This window comes from Sus scrofa, chromosome 3 (genome assembly GCF_054392235.1).
Source record: "Sus scrofa isolate SSC_HxYL_T2T_F1_AM1 chromosome 3, Sscrofa_HxYL_maternal_Yorkshire_Landrace_v2.0, whole genome shotgun sequence".
Taxonomy (NCBI): domain Eukaryota; kingdom Metazoa; phylum Chordata; class Mammalia; order Artiodactyla; family Suidae; genus Sus; species Sus scrofa.
Genome location: NC_139385.1, coordinates 59,901,628 through 59,920,959, shown reverse-complemented (window position 1 = coordinate 59,920,959; position 19,332 = coordinate 59,901,628). Strand labels below are relative to the sequence as shown.

General features: G+C 41.7%; 1 protein-coding gene across 2 annotated transcripts in view; it reads left to right on the top strand.

The window, feature by feature from the left end:
* The window catches only part of SLC5A7 (solute carrier family 5 member 7), a 28,791-nt gene extending 10,388 nt beyond the window's left edge, over positions 1-18,403 (top strand). The window contains exons 5-10 of one of the 2 annotated variants that reach the window (XM_021087111.2): positions 3,276-3,424; positions 6,689-6,832; positions 8,811-8,933; positions 10,632-10,785; positions 12,823-13,040; positions 14,196-18,403. In XM_021087111.2, the coding sequence (XP_020942770.1) occupies positions 3,276-3,424; positions 6,689-6,832; positions 8,811-8,933; positions 10,632-10,785; positions 12,823-13,040; positions 14,196-14,822 (1,415 nt within the window). In that variant the 3' untranslated portion in view covers positions 14,823-18,403. The remainder of the gene's footprint in view (positions 1-3,275; positions 3,425-6,688; positions 6,833-8,810; positions 8,934-10,631; positions 10,786-12,822; positions 13,041-14,195) is intronic. The other variant, XM_013995896.3, reaches the window with a different exon arrangement.
* Positions 18,404-19,332: the final 929 nt, after the last annotated feature.

The following is a 19,332-nucleotide window of genomic DNA, read 5'->3' as shown; positions in this document are numbered from 1 at the left end:
TTTCAGTGAAGTCCATTACCCCCCAGGGTGCTGGATTGTCGACGTGTTTAGGGGCTTGGAAAATGGACTTAGACTCTTGATGGTCTAACTTACTGCCAAGATCAAGCAGAGCTAAGGACAACAGTCCTCAGTCCTTGGATTCTCAGCCTACTTGTAAGACTTAGAACACAAGAGGTTTTGGTGGGATTGTGGGAGAGCGTGATAGCCTACCCTTTCATCGAGAGGAAATCTAAACCCTCGAATAAGGGTTGACTTCCTTCCCCAGTGAGCTGTGTTCCTGTGTGACACCCAGGCATTCGCGTGTGTGTGTGTTACTCTCAACTCACCTTACAAATGGAAATAAGGGGCTTTGCATCTGCAGCCAGACTGGAGTGGCCAAAAATTAGATAAAATGCCTCTCTTGTGTTACATGTCAGACCACAAACTTGTCCTCTGGCTTCAGGATCATCATTAGACCTGATCTCTCTAGTATCAGATGTTAGTTTACATCATTTTCACTCTTTCTTTAGACCCCTGAATACTCATATCGTATTTTCTTGGCCTCCAGCTATAAAATGAAAGAATGGCTAGATTAGAAAAGAAGAGAAATTGATACTTAAAAATACTGTAACAGGGAGTTCTCATCATGGCACAGCAGAAACAAATCCAACTAGGAACCATGAGGTTGAGGGTTCAATCCCTAGCCTCAGTCAGTGGGTTAACGATCTGACATTGCCATAAGTTGTGGTGTAGGTCGCAGACATGGCTCGTATCTGGCTGTAGCTCCAATTTGACCCCTAGCCCGGGAACCTCCATGTGCCATGGGTGAGGCCCTAAAAAGAAAAAGAAAAAAAAAAGTACTGTAATAACTCAGTGAAAAAAATGTAGCATTTTCCTGGTGCTAGGTAACCACTATACATTCCGAATGAAATTTTGTAGAAAAATACACCCCTCTTCCCACCTTGTTCTCATTAACTGAGAAGCAACGGTGGTTGATTTGTGATTGGCTTCAACATGAAAAAAAAAATTGGTTTTAGAACAAAAGGTCTGCTGAGAAATCAAAAAAGGAGTGGGCTAAATGAATCACAGAATGCAGAATGTTCACTCTCCCTGAATAAAGATCAAGTTCTATAACAGAGCCCTGGAGAAGAGAAGGAATAAGTTATTATTTTTAAAGTCTTTTGGAAATAGAAAACAGAATGTCAAAACTCTGAATGTTGCTTCAATTAGTGATTTTTGTAAATGTATGTGCCTGCATGTGTGTGTACAAGTCAACACGAATGTAAAATGTGTTTCTCTCTCTACACACAGACTCACACAGAGCAAACATTTGTGAAATCACTACTGCTGTTCTTGACATACACACTCTGGTAAAAGGAATGTGTGTGAATTTCCAATTAATACCTCTATTTTCTTCAAAAATAATAGTTGGGAAAAATTGCAAGTTAGCATTTATTGGCTCTGTCACCACCTTACTATAAATGTACATAGTCCACACTGAAAATTAGAAGAATCTTAAACTATCTTTTTGGTCTAAACAGACAACATGCTTACAGCTTCTTAGGGAAATGTGTATTGACACTTTTCACAGCTAAAATTCAGTATGGTTTTATAACTTTATTTGCAGTGTATTTGTTTGCTAGTAGCATGAGTAAACTAATATTTTGCAACAGATCTGGAAGTATGATTTTTATTTTACTCATTACAAATGATGGAATGATTTAGAAAATATTTTAAAGGAAAAAATTCATAAGTGGGTGAACATTCAAAAGGCTGAGTTGCAACCAAATGGCTGCATTTACTAGGATCCTAAATCTTCAGGCTGCTCTTCCAGTGATCTTCCTTCTGTAGCATAAGCCTCTCTACATTTTGGAGGTGTAGCATTAAGAGAAATTCCACAAATGGGTGGGAAATTAAACAGTGTCCAAAAGAGGCAGGTAATAATTGGACAGCTCATAATTCTTGGGGTATAACTTTAAGATGTTATCACCAAAGCAGAGAACTAGACCCAAGATGAATAGCAAAGAATTGCAGCTAAAGTTCCAGCAGGAAGTAAATAATCATAAGAGAGTAAAATAACTTCTTGACTATCCATACAATAAAAGTTACAATAAAAATTCAGACCATGATCAAAAGTCCCTTATAAATAATTGACCTCTTTCCCTCATCTTCATCCTCCACTTCCTAACCAGGCTTTTTCTTTTCTCAGTTGGTTTTTACTCAAGGAATTAATTTAATTTTGTTACCAAAGCCAAAGCACCAAGAAAAAAAAATGTCTTGCAAAATATTTTCTATGGTTATCTTAGGTCTAAATACATTGCTCTTTGAGACAGTGAGTTTTCGTCTCAGTGGGTCGCCTATGCTATCAGCAGACAATTGAGAGGTGGCGGTTGAATGGAAGATTGCCATGAATGATTCAAAGAAATCAAATATCCATTGCATGTACATTAACATGATAGGAATATAATGGCTGCATTTTATAACATGAAAGATAAGCTATATTGCTTGTGAGAACAGAAGGGACAGAGTTTGTGGAGCAACAAGCAAATTCTGAACGGGCAGCCCAGGAACCACAGTGACCCAACTATCGATAGCATGATGTTCTCTGGGAACACAGACACCAACACACACAATAAACAAAGTCATAAAGAAAAACATAGGTTGCTGTCCAAGGCAGGTTTAACATTTTGATGAGGAAAAGTGCTTAAAATGGGATACTGAAATCTAGGCCTCTTCAGGACATGGCTGTTCCAGGGACGTGACTGGAATGTTCCACCAAACACACAAAAAAGGAGTCGTTCACAACCTTGGAATAAATGGAAGATGCAATTTACCAATTTTATTATGTTCCCCTATAAATTTGCTTCAAATCTTGATACATTGCACCCTACATCATCTGATAAAAGTCTACAGAGGGCAGAGTTCATGCAAAAGAGCAAATGAACACTGGTAAAATGTGGAGATGGGAGACTCCTTATCATGAAAGCATGTATTTCTCATGGATGTGAATATACTGCATGTGTTCAATTAAGTCAGCATCTCAGGTGGTCAGTGGCACTATTGCAAGAGCTCAGAGTAATATTAAATTTACTATGTCTCAGCATTCTGCAACCATGTCATGAATTTCAGGTGTCCCCATAGAAATCAGGGAGCAAAGCACTAATTTCAGAGAGAAAGAACATTTTTAGGCATCTGTTGGTTTATAAATAGAAATACACACATGCATGTTCGGTTTCTTAAGTTTTTAAGAATTTCAGCGTGAACCTTCACCTGAACTTTTTCTCTAATCCTTCCAGGAGCCACCATCAGTGTGATCATTAACACGGATGTGCACGCGTCCATCATCGTCTCCGCACTGATCGCCACTCTGTACACGCTGGTGGGCGGGCTCTACTCCGTGGCCTACACGGATGTGGTCCAGCTCTTCTGCATCTTCGTGGGACTGGTAAGGGGGGCAGTGCTCAGGCTTTCTTTCTCCTTTTCTTCTCCCTCCTTCCTTCCTCCTCCCTCCCTCTTCCCTCCCTCCCCCCTCCCTCCTTCCTCTCTCCCCCCCTCCCCCTTTCCTTTCTCTCTCCCCCTTCCCTCCCTTCCCCCCTCCGTCCCCCCTCCCTCCCCCTTTCCTTCCTTCTTTCCTTCCTTTGTCAAAGGCAACATAGTATTTTGTATTAACTCAGCAAAAATTAATGGAAATGCTATTTTCCCATCGTGAATAATACACAGTAAGCCGTATACTGTTTGAAATTTTTCATTTCTCTTTGAATGAATTGGATGAAATGTCTAGTCAGTTTGTGAGATTATGACAGAAAGTAGCCCTCAGTTAAGTATTAGTAAGGTCTAGGGCTTCCTTTCCTTCATGCCTGCATTTGATGGAAACTCATTGTAATCATCCTATTATATATTGCTTATAAGCTCTAAGTTAAGTTAGGTAATATATGTATGTGTTTGCTTAAGTAAAAATCTCTGTATCATTACAAAATAAGAATTACTAGAATCACATTAGACACATTTTATGTGTCATGAACACATTTTAGTCAATGTCGAGGCATTGCATACTCACATCTTAAAATGTGAAGATTTGGAGTTCCTGTTGTGGCTCAGGGGAAATGACTCAGACTAGCATCCATGAGGACGCAGTTTTGATCCCTGGCCTTGCTCACTGGGTTAAGTATCAGGGCATTGCAGTGAGCTCTGATGTAGGTCACAGACATGGCTCAGATCTGACATTGCTGTGGTGTATGTAGGCCAGCAGCTGCAGCTCCTATTTGACCCCTAGTCTGGGAACTTCCATACGCTGCAAGTTCGGCTCTAAAAAGACAAAAAAAAAAAAAAAAAAAAAAAAAGGTGAGGATCGTAATTATACATGTAATAATATCCAACCCCTGAGCCATATCAAAGGAAATGTGACGGAAATTGTGTGTCCATGCTGCTGCGGGGGCTCTAACATGTTCTTGCAGGTACATCGTCTCAGGTGTGTTCCCTGTCAGGCAATGTCCTGGTTCAAAGGGCACCTTCAGTGCAAGCCAAGCCTGCAGACCATGGCTCATTTTCCCAGGGATGATCAAACACCCTTTATTCTCCTCATTGGTTTATATTTTGCTCATGATGAAAAGCTTTTCACTAGACACTTGGAAATGAAAAATGAGTGACTCTCACACCTGTTTGTTTGCTTTGATTTTTTACTGTCCAGTATCTGTAATAATATAAAAGAACTGACTACCATTACAATTATGGTTTACATATTCTAGCAACGATTATAATATTTTTTCTTGTTATCCCAGATATTTTATTTACATGCCATGGAATTCACTTATACTTTAACTCAAGATATATTTAATTTGGGTGCAGACTCCCACTTTTTTGTTTTTAAATTACCAAAAGCAGTAGACAGGGCTGAAATTCTGAACTTTCCTTAGCATCACCATAAACTTCCAGAAATAAATCTCTGTTCAGGACATCGAAGGTGGAGTTAGTTTGGCAGTGACAGCTCTAGTAACCAATACACTTGTATTCTAAGAAACACTACCCCAGGGAATGCATCTATTTATTGATGATGTAAATTCTCATGGCTTTGCCTGAAACCAGAACTGAAAACACGCAGGCACACAAATCTCGTGTGCTGGTGTAAAGATGGCAGATCTACGTAGGGAAAGATCTCAGAGCAGTTTCTGCTACAAAATATGACTAAAGTGACAAGGAATTCATTCTGTTGGTTGCTAGTTAAGGCACTATTTGTCTTTGGAAAGGCCAACCATGCTTTGTTTCCCAGACTTCAGCTTGCTTTGTGTACGTATGGAATTAATCCATTTCCACCTAAAACAGTGTCCTCTTCTCAGATTCTCCAATTCTGTTGATTTTTGTCATCATCCTTGGAGCTGCATAGCTGTAAGCATGAGGTCACCTGGGACGTTTCCCTCTGACCTTGTTCTTCACATTTTAATCAAGGGCTGTTGATTCTCTTCTAAATTCATCTGGTACCAATACCGTCACTCTATCTCAGGCCTTGGATGGAATTCCTAGGCCACCTCCTGCTCTTTCTGACCTCCTGCCCCCTCACTCCCTTCTTCTGTTTACCTCTACAATAGAAGAATTAGATAGGATAGAAATCCTGCCAAAAATCTTTTTAAAACTCAGAAGAAATTGCTCTCACTTCCAAGTGTCTACAAAACAAAATACACACCCCCATAGCCAGCAGGTCAGGGCTCTCCCCACACACCCATCTTTCTCTCTTCCATTTCTGGTGTCACCCCAGGCCGGCCAGCCCTGTCACCAAGCAGGTGCACGTTCACACATACATACACACACACACACACACACACACACACACACGCATATGCATACTCACACTCAGGTACACACACACACATGCACCCTAAGTGGTCCTTGCCTCTGTCACACCTCGCTCCACCCAGATCTGCTCTCCCCTCACCTCCTCCTTCTCCTCATCGATGCTAGACTCACCCTCCAAGTTTTGTTTCACCCCACCCCCAGTTTCTCAATTAGATCTTTCCTCGTCACTTTAAAGGAATGGATAGCTTCCTCTAATTCAAAGAAAACACCAAAAGTTTATGCGTACAGATATATGAAGTTCTCAAATTCAACCTTTTCTTCCCAAAGGTTTTCAGCAGTTGATACCACGAGGTATAATTAAGCACAGAGTCTGAGAACACGTAAAGTTAGCTTTTCTAAATCTGTGGTTCATGGTGTCCACGGAGAACATGCTTCCAGATCCTTCCCTAAACAACTGAGTCATGCAGAGTCCCAGGAGACAGTGATAAACAGGAGGCTAACCTTGCAGATCTAGACAGTCAGAGCCGGGAGTTCCCGTCGTGGCGCAGTGGTTAACGAATCCGACTAGGAACCATGAGGTTGCGGGTTCGATCCCTGCCCTTGCTCAGTGGGTTAACGATCCGGCGTTGCCGTGAGCTGTGGTGTAGGTTGCAGACGCGGCTCGGATCCCGCGTTGCTGTGGCTCTGGCGTAGGCCGGTGGCTATAGCTCCGATTCAACCCCTAGCCTGGGAACCTCCATATGCCGCGGGAGCGGCCCAAGAAATAGCAACAACAACAATAATGCCGAGGGAGCGGCCCAAGAAATAGCAACAACAACAACAATAACAACAACAACAAAAGACAAAAAAAAAATAAAAAATAAAAAAAAAAAAAAAAAAATAGACAGTCAGAGCCTAACACTCCCCTGCGCTCTGCTTACAGTGGATCAGTGTCCCCTTTGCGCTCTCTAACTCTGCGGTCACCGACATCGGGTTCACGGCCCTACACACCAAGTACCAGAAGCCTTGGCTGGGGACCATTGAGTCCTTTGAAGTCTACACGTGGCTTGACAGCTTCCTGTTGTTGGTAAGTGTCGCCCTTACCAAGGAACCCAGTCTTACCCGCCCCCAAATCCAGCGCACCTCCAAGATGTTAATGTCCATTTCCCCTGCTGGCTCCTGTCCCCTTCTGGGCTGAGTGCTTTCTACTGGAAGAAGGATTGAACCACTGACTATGAGAGCTGACAGGTGTCAAGGCTCACATCCAAGGGTTATGCATGGTGGGTCCACACTTCTCTTGTGCTCTAAGTACCACCAGATGCCATCCCCAGTCTGAGAGCCATACCATCTTGGAGCTTGGATGAAGACACCAAAAGCCAGCTTCTTCTGAAATGAGTAGCTCATTCAGTCTCTAATTACAGTGCCGTGGAATTAGCAGTGTCAAGAGGCCTCAAGGGCATGAAACACGTGGGAAGGGAGGTATCCCCTAGGACGGAGGCCAAGAAAGAAGGCCAGGAGGCCAGGTAGCTATGAACATGCAGACCTTGGGGCAAAGGTGTTGGCCTTGAGCAGTGGGCATGGAAGAAATCAAGGCAGATCACAGTCTGGGTCAGGGAGGGCAAAAGAACCTCCCAGATTTTGTGATTTGGGGATTTTGCTGGTTAGAGGGGTTATATAGTTTAAAAAAATAATAATATATTTGATTTTATAGTAAGCCCTAGATTAATTTTTATCAAAAAGAAGGGGAAATGGTTTATGTCGGTTTCCTTTTTAGAAGAGTCACAATATTTTGTGACTTCACTTTGTGTTTGTGGCACTTTGCTATATTGTAACACTAGAAGTAGACATGTCTGCCCCAGTGAGGAATTTCTTGGCAAGAAGGCAGGAAAATAGACAAACTAATGTTTCCAGTGAATGGGAGGGGGGGGCTCTTTTCCCCAAGGATTGTTAGGAAGTGTACTGGTTGAAATTCTTTGGAGTGAGTTAACGATTACAAGATTATAAATTGAATGGAAAAGGGGATTCGTATTTTATGTGTGTGTAATTTTGCCTTCATGGCAGATATTGTTATGATTATATGAGGGAGATGATCAGCCTTAGAAGAATGAGGCAGGGTGGTCCCTGGTGCCTTGGCAGGTTAGAGATCCGGCTGTGGCTCTAGTTACTGCTGTGGCACAGGTTCAATCCCTGACCAAGGAACTTCTGCATTCCATGGGTGTGGCCAAAAAAAAAAAAAAAAAGCTAGGCAATGTGTTGCTTATCAATCACACCACTGATGCATTGACAGATTGTAATAGAGAACCAAGACCCCAAGGCCTTTCTCCTACACCACACTTTAGTCCTTGAATTTACTCCTCCTCAAGATAAGGCTTTCTATCCCATGTTTGCTAAAGCACCCATCACAAAAAACTCTGGGACCAAGTCACGGTGATTCTTCAAATTGAAAGATAAGTTGAAATGAAATGACAGATGTGGAAGGACTTCTTAGGTGGGAAATCAGACATGACTTGCTAGGCACCACCAAAACTCTAATCAGACTTAGAGTCAAGAAGGCTGATCCCTCCCTCAACAATGAGCTGCCTTGGAGACCAGTTAAATCATCATTCCTCAAGGGCTGTTCCTTTACAACTTCCCTCTATGCCCACTCCAAACCATTACCCACATTCATAAGGAGATTGTCTCCTCCAACCCCTGAATACTGACTTAGCCCAAGAACAAACCTGTGGTAAAAATAGAAACTACCCCTTTTCCTATATAACCAGCTGCTCCCCAAGCAGCGGGGATCCTGAGTGCTCCTGGCCAATCTGTTGGTCAGTAAAACTCACCCGAAGTCTCAGCACTTCAGCCTCCTGCCTCTTCTTTGATTTTCTGCTCTAACATGAATAAATAAACTATAGACATGAGCCTTGAAACCTTTCGCCACTGGTCACTGCTCTTCCAGTTGCCATGGAAATGACTTGTCAAGGTACCCTCAAGGGTACCATCTTGGTCGTCCCAAATTACGTGAGATGAAGCCGCTCCATCCCCTGGCCTGTCATGATGGTCCCTCACTGGTCTCCCCACAGGTGGTCCACCCACATTTCATGCCCACTTTCCACCTTTCCGTTGGAGATTCTGTTCATCACTGGACACCAGAGTTTATCTTGCTTCCAAATCTGGATAGCCTAAATGTCCAGAGACATCAGGATGTAAGTTATGATATATCAATTCATGCAGTCATTGAAATTATTTATGCATATGTATTGACATGGAAGATTTAACAGGTTGCAAAACAAAAGGAAAAGTTTTGGAAGCATATAGATTTGAGGCATGGGATTATGAATTTTACAATTTCTTCTTTTAATTTTTTTTTTAAACTTTTGAGCATGTATGACTTTTATAAAAAGGAAGTTGTTCTGGAATCAATATGTGAGACATTCTGACTGGCACAGGTGTGACAATGATAAACAAGGCAAACATTCCAGAATTTAGAGCCTCTGAGACAGACCATCAAAGAAGCAACTTCACTCCATCAGTTCACTCATCCATACCATGAATAGTTACTCTCTTTCCACTTCCACACACCCTGACCTCTGCTTGTACCACATGTGTGATGGTCTCATGGCTGCTTCTTTGTTATTTTTATTTTTATTTTGTTTTTTTTTTTCATGCTGGATTCTTTCCCAAGAACATTCCTCTCTCTCCATCTCCACCTCGATGCTTACAGATGGGCTCAGATGCCGTCACTGTAGGCTTTCCTGGTTACCCTGCCGCTCCCCTCCTCCCACCTTTCTGCCTTCCTCTGTTGCCCCCCAGTGATTAATTGTCTCTTATCAGTGTCACGTATGTGGCAGCATCAACAAATCACACTCTAGTTCAATGGCTCCACTCTTTATTATTGCATATCCTCAGTAAGAATGTTAAGCACACCCCCAATGTAGGGATAAGGAATTATAAATTGCTTAGATGTACCAGCCCAGCACATCGTGTGAATCATTTAAGAAAACAATATAACATGTGGGTACAAGGTAAAATGAGTATAGAGAGAAATTCTAGCATCTTCTTCACACTCTGTACTGTGTTAAGTCCTCTGGCAAATGCCACAATGCATTGACTCTCTCAGTGGATGGTGATCTCAAGAGCCGGAAGCATTTCCCCTCATGTTTGGGCTCTGACAACCATTCCATTGTCTGGCATGTGGTAGGAATCCAGAAACATCCATTGGGTTATCTGGACTCAGGTTAAATTTCGTGGTTTCAGGGGTTCCTACCGTGGCTTAGTGGTAATGAACCCGACCAGTATCCATGAGGACATAGGTTCAATCCCTGGCCTCGCTCAGTAGGTTAAGGATCCATTGTTGCCGTGAGCTGTGGTGTAGGTTGCAGACGTGGCTCGAATCCTGCGTTGCTGCGGCTGTGGTGTAAGCTGGCGGCTATAGCTCTGATTCAACCCCTAGCCTGGGAACTTCCATATGCCGCAAGTATAGCCAAGCCCTAAAATGCAAAAACAAACAAACAAAAACCCACAAGTTCATGGTTTCGGAATCATCTTAATTGTTCTTTGGAGATGGTTTTGCTGGACCCTCCTGATGAGCACACACTGAAGGTTCCTGGGCTGTTGCAATGTAGCCCAAGGTAGGTAAATTAAGGAAAAGAAAACACTGTGCTACTTAATGCTGAAGGAAGAGAACTTGAGAAATGTCCCTAACTGAAACTAGGACAACCAACTTGATGACAGCAGTGGAGATGAGTAGCATGTAGAACTCTTTTCTATTCTTCAGAGCGGCTGCTATGACTAAATGTGACTGTAAAAAAACAAAACAAAACAAAACAAAAACCCTCATTTTAAAAACACCTAATAGATACTATTTGCCTCCAATTCATTCTGAGTCTCCTGGTTTCACACAGATGCTGGGAGGAATCCCGTGGCAAGCCTACTTCCAGAGGGTTTTGTCTTCATCCTCAGCCACCTATGCCCAAGTGCTGTCCTTCCTGGCAGCTTTCGGGTGCATGGTGATGGCCCTGCCACCCATACTCATTGGAGCCATTGGAGCATCAACAGGTAAACCTCTTCAGCTTATCTAATCCACTCAGGCTTCACCCAAGTGACCAATCCCCACACCGCTGCCCCCCCAACACTGTCCCTTATGCCCCCACACAGTTAATGGTTACTTTGATTCTACTGTTAATTACTCTTGACCCTCATGCTCCTGTAATAGATGGCTTTCAGGAGTATTTCATGAAAGTACATTCACCCCAAATCCAAGGAGTCCTCCAGGTAGAGGCAATCAAAGCAGATTAAGGAAGTTTACTTTTCACACTGCTGTGTTTTATAAAAATGACCCAGGGTAATGCTCACTTGGTTCCTTTGACTTTTAATGGGTAGAGATGCTTACTGGATTATTTAATTTTTAAGTCATGGTTCATAGTGTACATTCTCCAGTCCACAGTTCATCCATGACGTGAATGAATACTCAGGAAGGTGGCTGACAAAAGAGATTTTGTGCCTTGGAATAAAAAATAGCATTTACATCATAGTCTGAAAATAGGTCTGGCCATGTGTGTGTGGGGGGGTGTGTGTGGGTGGATGTGTGTAGGTGTGGGTGTGTTGTAGGAAAAAAGACTAAAAAATTAAAGCCTATTTTTCCTTAGGTTAGATACACACCCTAGGTTGCTATTTCTGGTACCTTAACATCTCAGTTAATGCTGTAAAGTTGGCCTCATCCAAGGGTTTTTAACAACTATAATAGAGAGTGGGGGAGGGAGTTCCTGTCATGGCTCAGCAGAAACAAATCTGACTAGCATCCATGAGGACACAGGTTTGATCCCTGGCCTTACTCAGTGGGTTAAGGATCTGGCGTTGCCGTGAGCTGTGGTGAAGGCCGGCAGCTGTAGCCTGACTGGACCCCTAGCCTGGGAACCTCCATATGCTGCGGGTGCAGCCCTAAAAAGACAAAAAGAAAAAGAAGAAGGAAAAAAAAAGGGGGGGGGAGAGGAAAAATGGTAGGAGCCAAAGGAAACCACTCCCATTTATTCCTATAATCACAACATTAAAGTCCAGCAAGTAAAAAAGGAGCTATGCTAAAGAACAGTTAAAGCTTCCATTGTATTCTTGATCACATGCTAGCATAATGAAACAATAAAAAAGATAAACATTCAGATAAACTTATGCTTCAAGTCCTTTTTTCGCTGAGTCCAAAAACGTCCTGAAAATGTCAGCCTCCTCCTTCCCCTTTTTACTCAATACAAAGGTACTGTCCTTGGTGCATCATCCATCACGCCTATTTCCAGTAGGTGGAATTCAATGCAAGAAGGAATTTTACTTGAGAGAAAAACAATGTGGAGGAAGCTCCAATAAGGAGGCTTTATCCAGGAAGAGGATGGGTGAGAACAGCCCCTCTGCTGTCCTGATCCACTTGTGTGTGTGTAACTGACCACTAAGGATGAAACCTAAGTGTCCGCTCACCTCTTCACGTGGCTGGGGGATCGCTCCATGCCCCAGCCCAAGAGCACTATTTCCTATCATTCTGCACAATGTGGTGCCACCATCGCAGAAGAGAAATATACATATAAAACAGTCACACACCACCCTATTCTGTGCAGGTCTTGATGATAAATCTAAATGTAACCCAAGTTCATCAGAAGCCAGAATATATGAGGAGTTCCCATTGCAGCTCAGGAGTAACAAACCTGACTAGTATCCATGAGGATGCGGGTGCGATTCCTGGCCTTGCTCAGTGGCTTAAAGGATCAGGCATTGCCCTGACTGTGGTATAGGTCACAGATGCAGCTCAGATCCTACATTGCTGTGGCTATGGGGTAGGCTGGCAGCTGTAGCTCCAATTAGATCCCTAGCCTGGGAACCTCCATATGCCTTGCATGCGGCCCTTAAAAAAAGAAGAAGCCAGAATATATGAGACAATTTCACTGAACCAGTACATGGTAATTAGACTACCAAACCCAGTTAGACTAATAGGATTCCCTACTGCTGAGACTAATCCATGTGTTCTGAGTTTATTTTGAAAGCCTCTGGTACACAGAACAGGCCCGATGGATGGGTGTAGGGCTCCTTGGTTGTGTTTCTTGTTTCTATTGACAGACTGGAATCAGACCACCTACAAGCCTGACACCCCCAAGGACAACCAACAGGCAGACATGATCTTGCCGATTGTCCTGAAGTACCTCTGTCCCATGTACATTTCTTACTTTGGTCTCGGTGCCGTCTCTGCTGCCGTCATGTCATCAGCGGACTCTTCCATCTTGTCAGCAAGTTCTATGTTTGCTAGAAACATCTACCAGCTCTCATTCAGACAAAACGTAAGAAGAGCCTTTTTAATATCACATGGTTGTTGGTGGTAGTCTTGTCCTTGGGCTTCCTGTGTAGGTGTTAGTCTGTACTTTTTACTCCTTGGCGTGAAAGCCCTATCCTACTTGGATTCAGCACACAAGGTTAAATGGTGATGCACTTTATGCTGTTTTTAATGCATGTTATCATCCAGTACAGATACTGAAGGGCACTTGTCAATGTAACTGTTCCCCAGGAGGTATATTCAAATTGCAATAATTTAAGCAATTCTTTAGAAAACATTGAGTTTAACTAAATAATGATAAGAAACTCAAGGACCCTGGGGGAGGCAGCACGCGGTGAGTAATTATGTCATTGGCATTGGTGTCACAGCTGTCCTATTCTTCTCTTGAACCTCGAGTCCACCTTTGTCAGGAAATAGCCTCGCCATTGATTTTCCTGATTGAATCGGGGGATGTGGAGCAGCACAGTGGTGCACACTGGGGGCCCGTAGCCCACTTTCCCTTTTTCCTTGACTCAGGCTTGCCTTTCTCTAGGTTCTCTAGGCGTAGTTAACGGAATGGTCCCACTTGTTTCTTAAGGTGGCTATCCTCCACGGAGAAAGAAAGTCAAATGTACCATGCCTCCTCACGGCCACATTAAAAACTATCACTGGAGTTCTCGTTGTGGTTCAGCCGGTTAAGACCTCAACATGGTCTCCATGAGGATGAGGGTTTGATCCCTGGCCTCCCTCAGTGGGTTAAGGATCCAGTGTTGCCAAGAGCTGAGGCAGGTCTCTGGAGTAGGTCTCAGAGATGGCTTGGATCTGGCATTGCTGTGGCTGAAGTGTATGTAGTCCGGCAGCTGCAGCTCCAATTTGACCCCTAGCCTGCGTACTTCCACATGCCGCAGGTGCAGCCGTAAAAACAACAAAAAAGAAAAGAAAAGGAAAAGGAAAATAAAAGAGATTCCCCACATAAGTGATCTCAGTATTTGTCTTTCTCCGTCTGACTTACTTCACTTAGTGTGATAATTGCGAGGTCTGTTCATGTTGCTGCAAATGGCATGATCTCATTCTTTTTATGGCTATTATTCCATGGGTTCTTTAGAGTAGCTTTAAAGCACAGGAAGGCATCTCATGCTCAGCCCATCTGGAGGAAAACTGACTCGATGGTGATTTCTTGCAGGCTTCCGACAGGGAGATCGTCTGGGTCATGCGGATCACAGTATTCGTGTTTGGTGCGTCTGCAACAGCCATGGCCTTGCTGACCAAGACCGTGTATGGGCTCTGGTACCTCAGCTCCGACCTCGTCTACATCATTATCTTCCCGCAGCTGCTCTGTGTGCTCTTCATCAAGGGGACCAACACGTACGGGGCCGTGGCAGGGTACATTGCTGGCCTTTTCCTGAGGGTAACCGGTGGAGAGCCATACCTGAACCTGCAGCCCTTGATCTTTTACCCTGGTTATTACGTTGAAAAAAATGGTATATATAATCAGAGATTCCCATTTAAAACCCTTGCCATGCTCACCTCCTTCTTATCCAACATTTGCATCTCTTATCTAGCCAAATATCTATTTGAAAGTGGAACCTTGCCACCAAAATTAGATATGTTTGATGCTGTTGTTGCAAGACACAGTGAAGAAAACATGGATAAGACCATTCTGGTCAAAAATGAAAACATTAAATTAGACGAACTTGCACCTGTGAAGCCTCGGCAGAGCCTAACTCTGAGCTCGACTTTCACCAATCAGGAGGCCTTCCTCAACATAGATTCCAGCCCAGAAGGTTCTGGGACAGAAGACAATTTGTAATAACCCCATCTGCATAAAACACTGCTTTCTCACACAGAGCACTCTAGCAGGCTAGTCCTAGAATGGTGGTTTGCAGCATATAAAAATATATATTTTAAAAAATAGTGTTCAGGAGGACAAGAGTCCAGGTCATAGTGCAGTTACACCAATCCAAGGCAAGCCAGAAGGAAGCAGCCCTGAAGCAGCCACTCTCTCTCCCATGGATCCTTCTCATCCTCATTGGCAATTTGACGCCAGGTAGTCTTGCTCAGTATTCAAACATGAATAAAGCCCCACGCAAAGAACAGAGAGCCAAATGGAGCCTCCATCTTTATTTCGGAAAGAGGAAGTAGCTGTAAAAGAGACTGGATCATCACAATCCCAACCTTGTTTGCAAATGCACCACGAGTCTAGTTTCTCAAGCCACAGTTATGAGAAAAAGTTACCATCCCTCCAGCGAATGGGGCAATGAATTAATCAGCTCATTTTCTTGATGTGAAGAGTAATTCCTTCTTTCGTAGTCTGAACTACCCCCTTTGCTGAATATGCATTTTGTTTTTCCTTGTAGCAGTTGCAGGTGTATTATTCTGAGCACAGAAGGAGCAAATACAAAGAGCATTGTGTAGCAGCATTTCTTGACACCAGGGGGATAGGAAGGTAGAGTCATCTTAATAGAGGAATCTGGTTCCTCTGAGTGTGTCTACCACTACCGTATTCATTGGGGAAAGTGCCTGCAGCAAGGAAGGCATGATCATTACACAGCCTTACAGCAATAAATCAAAACGGCCATCGAGCAAAAAGTGACAGGAGCAACGGTGGGCTGAAGTTTGTAAAGTTTCTGCTTCATGAGAAAAGAAGAAATCCCTTGACTTACTACCCAAATGAGTCCTAGAATTGAAATGGAGCCATTGAGGCTACACACCAATTAAGGTTAGTGAAAGACAAACCACCATCCTCCCCCCCACCATAGTCGCAGAAAAAAAAAAAAAAAAAAAAAAAAAAAACACTCAGTTTTAGATGTTCATTAATGAGGATGATATAGTGTCAGGAGAGCTGCTCTGTGGCACCTTTTTGGCAAAAGCTAGTCTTAGGTACAGGACAAACCACCACTACAGATGGTATAGAGTGAACTTCAAGATGCAGAAGAAAGCAGAAAGTAAAAGTCCTAAAGGGAAGAAGCCATCAACTTGAACATTTGGTGTCTACATAACTTTCATGAGGTTGGTCATTAAATATTATTTTGCTCCTTTTCTGGAGTTAAATATATATATTTATGTATGTGTTTACATAAATATATATTACATATATATATATTTATGTATATATGTGTGTATGTAATGGTTTGTATCCATCTTAGAATTTGAAATGCTCTCTCATCAGTCACATCATAGAAATAACTGGAGCTGTGTCAACAAAATCAGAGTAAATTGATCATCTGAAAAATTTGATCCCACAAAGGCAGCCTGAATTATTCAAACTAAACACTTTTTTTTCCAAAAAAGAAAAGATTTCTTTTATGGGATTCGTAGACAAAGTGAAGTTATTTCAGAGTTTGGCATTAAGTAAAGGTTGTGTTTGGAAAGTTAGAATTCTTTTTTTATTGTAATTTTCTTAAAAAATCAAATAATAATCTCCTTTGTTATTAAACATGAATTAAATTCAAGAGTAATTTTTAAAATATGAAATTAAATAATTTTACATGTTATAAGGTCCCATGTTGTTAAAGCTTTATCCAAACTTGATGGTAAATGCGATATTGCATTCAGAATCTTTACAAAACATCATCTATCACCTAAAGGAAGAGAATTTTTTTTTTTTTTACTCATTTATTTGCTCAGAATCTAATCTATGCCCAATACGCTATGGAATATTTGGAAAGGAATCTTTGGAACCATTAAATGTGGGGATTCCTACGATTCTCAGACATGGATTGAGAGAAGAACTAGGAATAAGAAACACCTTTCTTAAAAAACCACAGAAGAGGAAAAGGTTGACATGTAAAGCTAATTAATTCCTGAGAACTGCAGCTACACGACACTTCAGACGTGCCATCTTTCCAGCACTCTACCTGCATAATTAATTTTACCCACTCCATCACCATAAGGTTTTGTTTCAACCTTTTTAGACACATGCTTTCATAGAAACCCATCACTACGTTATACTAGAGTGAAATGGGGAAGTATGGTCTCTACTGCTATTATGTTTTACAATTTTGTTGGGCAACAGTTGTCCAAATGACAATATTTAAATCCAGTGAAAAAACAATCTTTAGTTTTTTAAGGCACTGCCATACTGTTCTCCATAGCAGTTGCACCAGTTTACATTCCCACCCACAGTCTACACAATCGGTAAGTGACAAAGACCGACCTAGAGCATGGAGAAGTCTACTCAGTACGCTGTGATAGCCCATATGGGAAAAGAATACGAAAAAGAATGGATATGTACACATATGTATATGTATATGTGTGTGTGTGTATACAATTCACTTTGCTGTACACCTGAAAATAACTCAACACGTAAGTCAACCATACTCCAATAAAACTTAAAAAAAAATACGAATGGTGAAAATTTCTTCCATCCCATTCATTTTGTAATAGTAAAATAAAGGTGGGAAAAAGTTTACCTTGTCCAAAATATTAAAAACTAGCAAACTTAAAGCTAATAAATAATGTTCTGTTTTTATTTAACTCATTTCTTACCTACTCTCAAACTAGATGTACCAAAAAATGTTTATAGAGTAAAATATGCCAGTAAATGGCTAACTATTAGCAAGATGATTTTTTTTAAAGGACCAAAAAAGTTGAGGGTCAAAAGAAATGAAGCGATGCTTACAGGGTCTTTGTTTAGACACATTTTCACACAAATGCCCCAATTTCCATGGAAGGAACAAAGCTGTGATACATGGAATGATGTTTTATCAATTGCTCTGTCTTGACCTCGTGGGGAATGCACACAGCTTTGACCTCTTCTATCTTTTCTTTGTGGACCTGATTTTCAAGAACCTGTTCTCAGTGAAAATAAAAGAGAAGCATCTCAGACACTGACTGTGTTAACTTTGGAAGCAATACCTGTGGATTAAAGCATTAGAATAAAATCCATATTTTCTCTTCATACTTTTACAATAACTGTAACACATTTTGTGTCATTTTAATGTTTCTTTTCACATATACTTTTCAAAATATCAAGCTCCTAGCTGGACTGAAATGTCAGCAAAAGCTTTCAAACACTCATTGTTAAAATCCAACTTCCTTGACTCATTCATTCAAGTAATGAATTTTATGTGAATATCAAATGAATGTAAGCTTGAAATAAGTGAATCTAATGTAATGGCTCCTCTCTTTTTTTATTTGGGAATAGTGAACTAGCATTGTATTTTAAACATAAGTTGTGATTTTTTTCTTTTTAGCCTTCTAGAAAATTTACTATGGTATAATCTATGATTTAAGTTTGCTACTGAACAGGCAGGTACATATAATAGTTCTAAACATATTTTTTTGTCTGTCAAAATATTATATAAATTGTGCTTAAAATAAGTAGATTTGCAACTGTCCGTGTAAATGTTTAAAATCTAATGGTATTGTATTAAATTGTGCAATTCAGGATATCATTGTCTAGTTTTGGCTTTTGGGGGCCCTCGCTTCAAGACAGTTGTAGGAGTTCCTGCTGTGGTGCAGGGGGTTAAGAACCTGACTGCAGTGGCTCTGGTCACTGTGGAGGTACAAATTCAATCCCTGGCCCAGCACAGTGGGTTAAGGATCTGGCGTTGCCACAGCTGTGGCATAGGTCACAGCTGCGAAGCAGACTCAGTCCCTGCCCTGGGAACTTCCATATGCCACAGGTGCAGCCATTAAAAAAATAATAATAAAAGACCATTATGTACTGGAATTGACACTAACCCTCTCATTACTGGAACATGTGCAAATGCTAAATGGAAATACTGTACCTCCATAAATCTTGGGGAAATCTATAATATCCTATCTCCAAAAAATGTGAATTACTTTCCTTGGAAAAGACATTCTATCACTGTACACAGGACTTTCTTTGAATTAAAGAAATCAATAGACATGACATCTACTCTGTTAATATTAAGAAGATCTGCTTTCTCAAAACTACAGTAACTGTCCAATAATAGGTGTAGGTTATATAGCCGACTGTCAGGCGACTGACTCAGAGCTGAGAGCTCTAAGTATACACTTCACCTCCTTTACCTCACTTCCTCAGGTGTCTTTAACAGTGTAATTGTATAAAGTCTCAGAATGGGAGTTGTCATCATGGTGCAGCAGAAACAATCTGACTAGTATCCATGAGGTTGCGGGTTGGATCCCTGGCCTTGCTCAGTGGGTTAAGGATCCAGCATTGCTGTGAGCTGTGGTGTAGGTCACAGATGCAGCTCAGATCCTGGGTTGCTGGGGTTGTGGTGTAGGCCAGCAGCTGCAGCTCCGATTTGACCCCTAGCCTGGGAGTCTCCATATGCTGCAGATGCCACCCTAAAAAGACAAAAAAAAAAAAAAAAAAAATCCTCTCAGAAGAA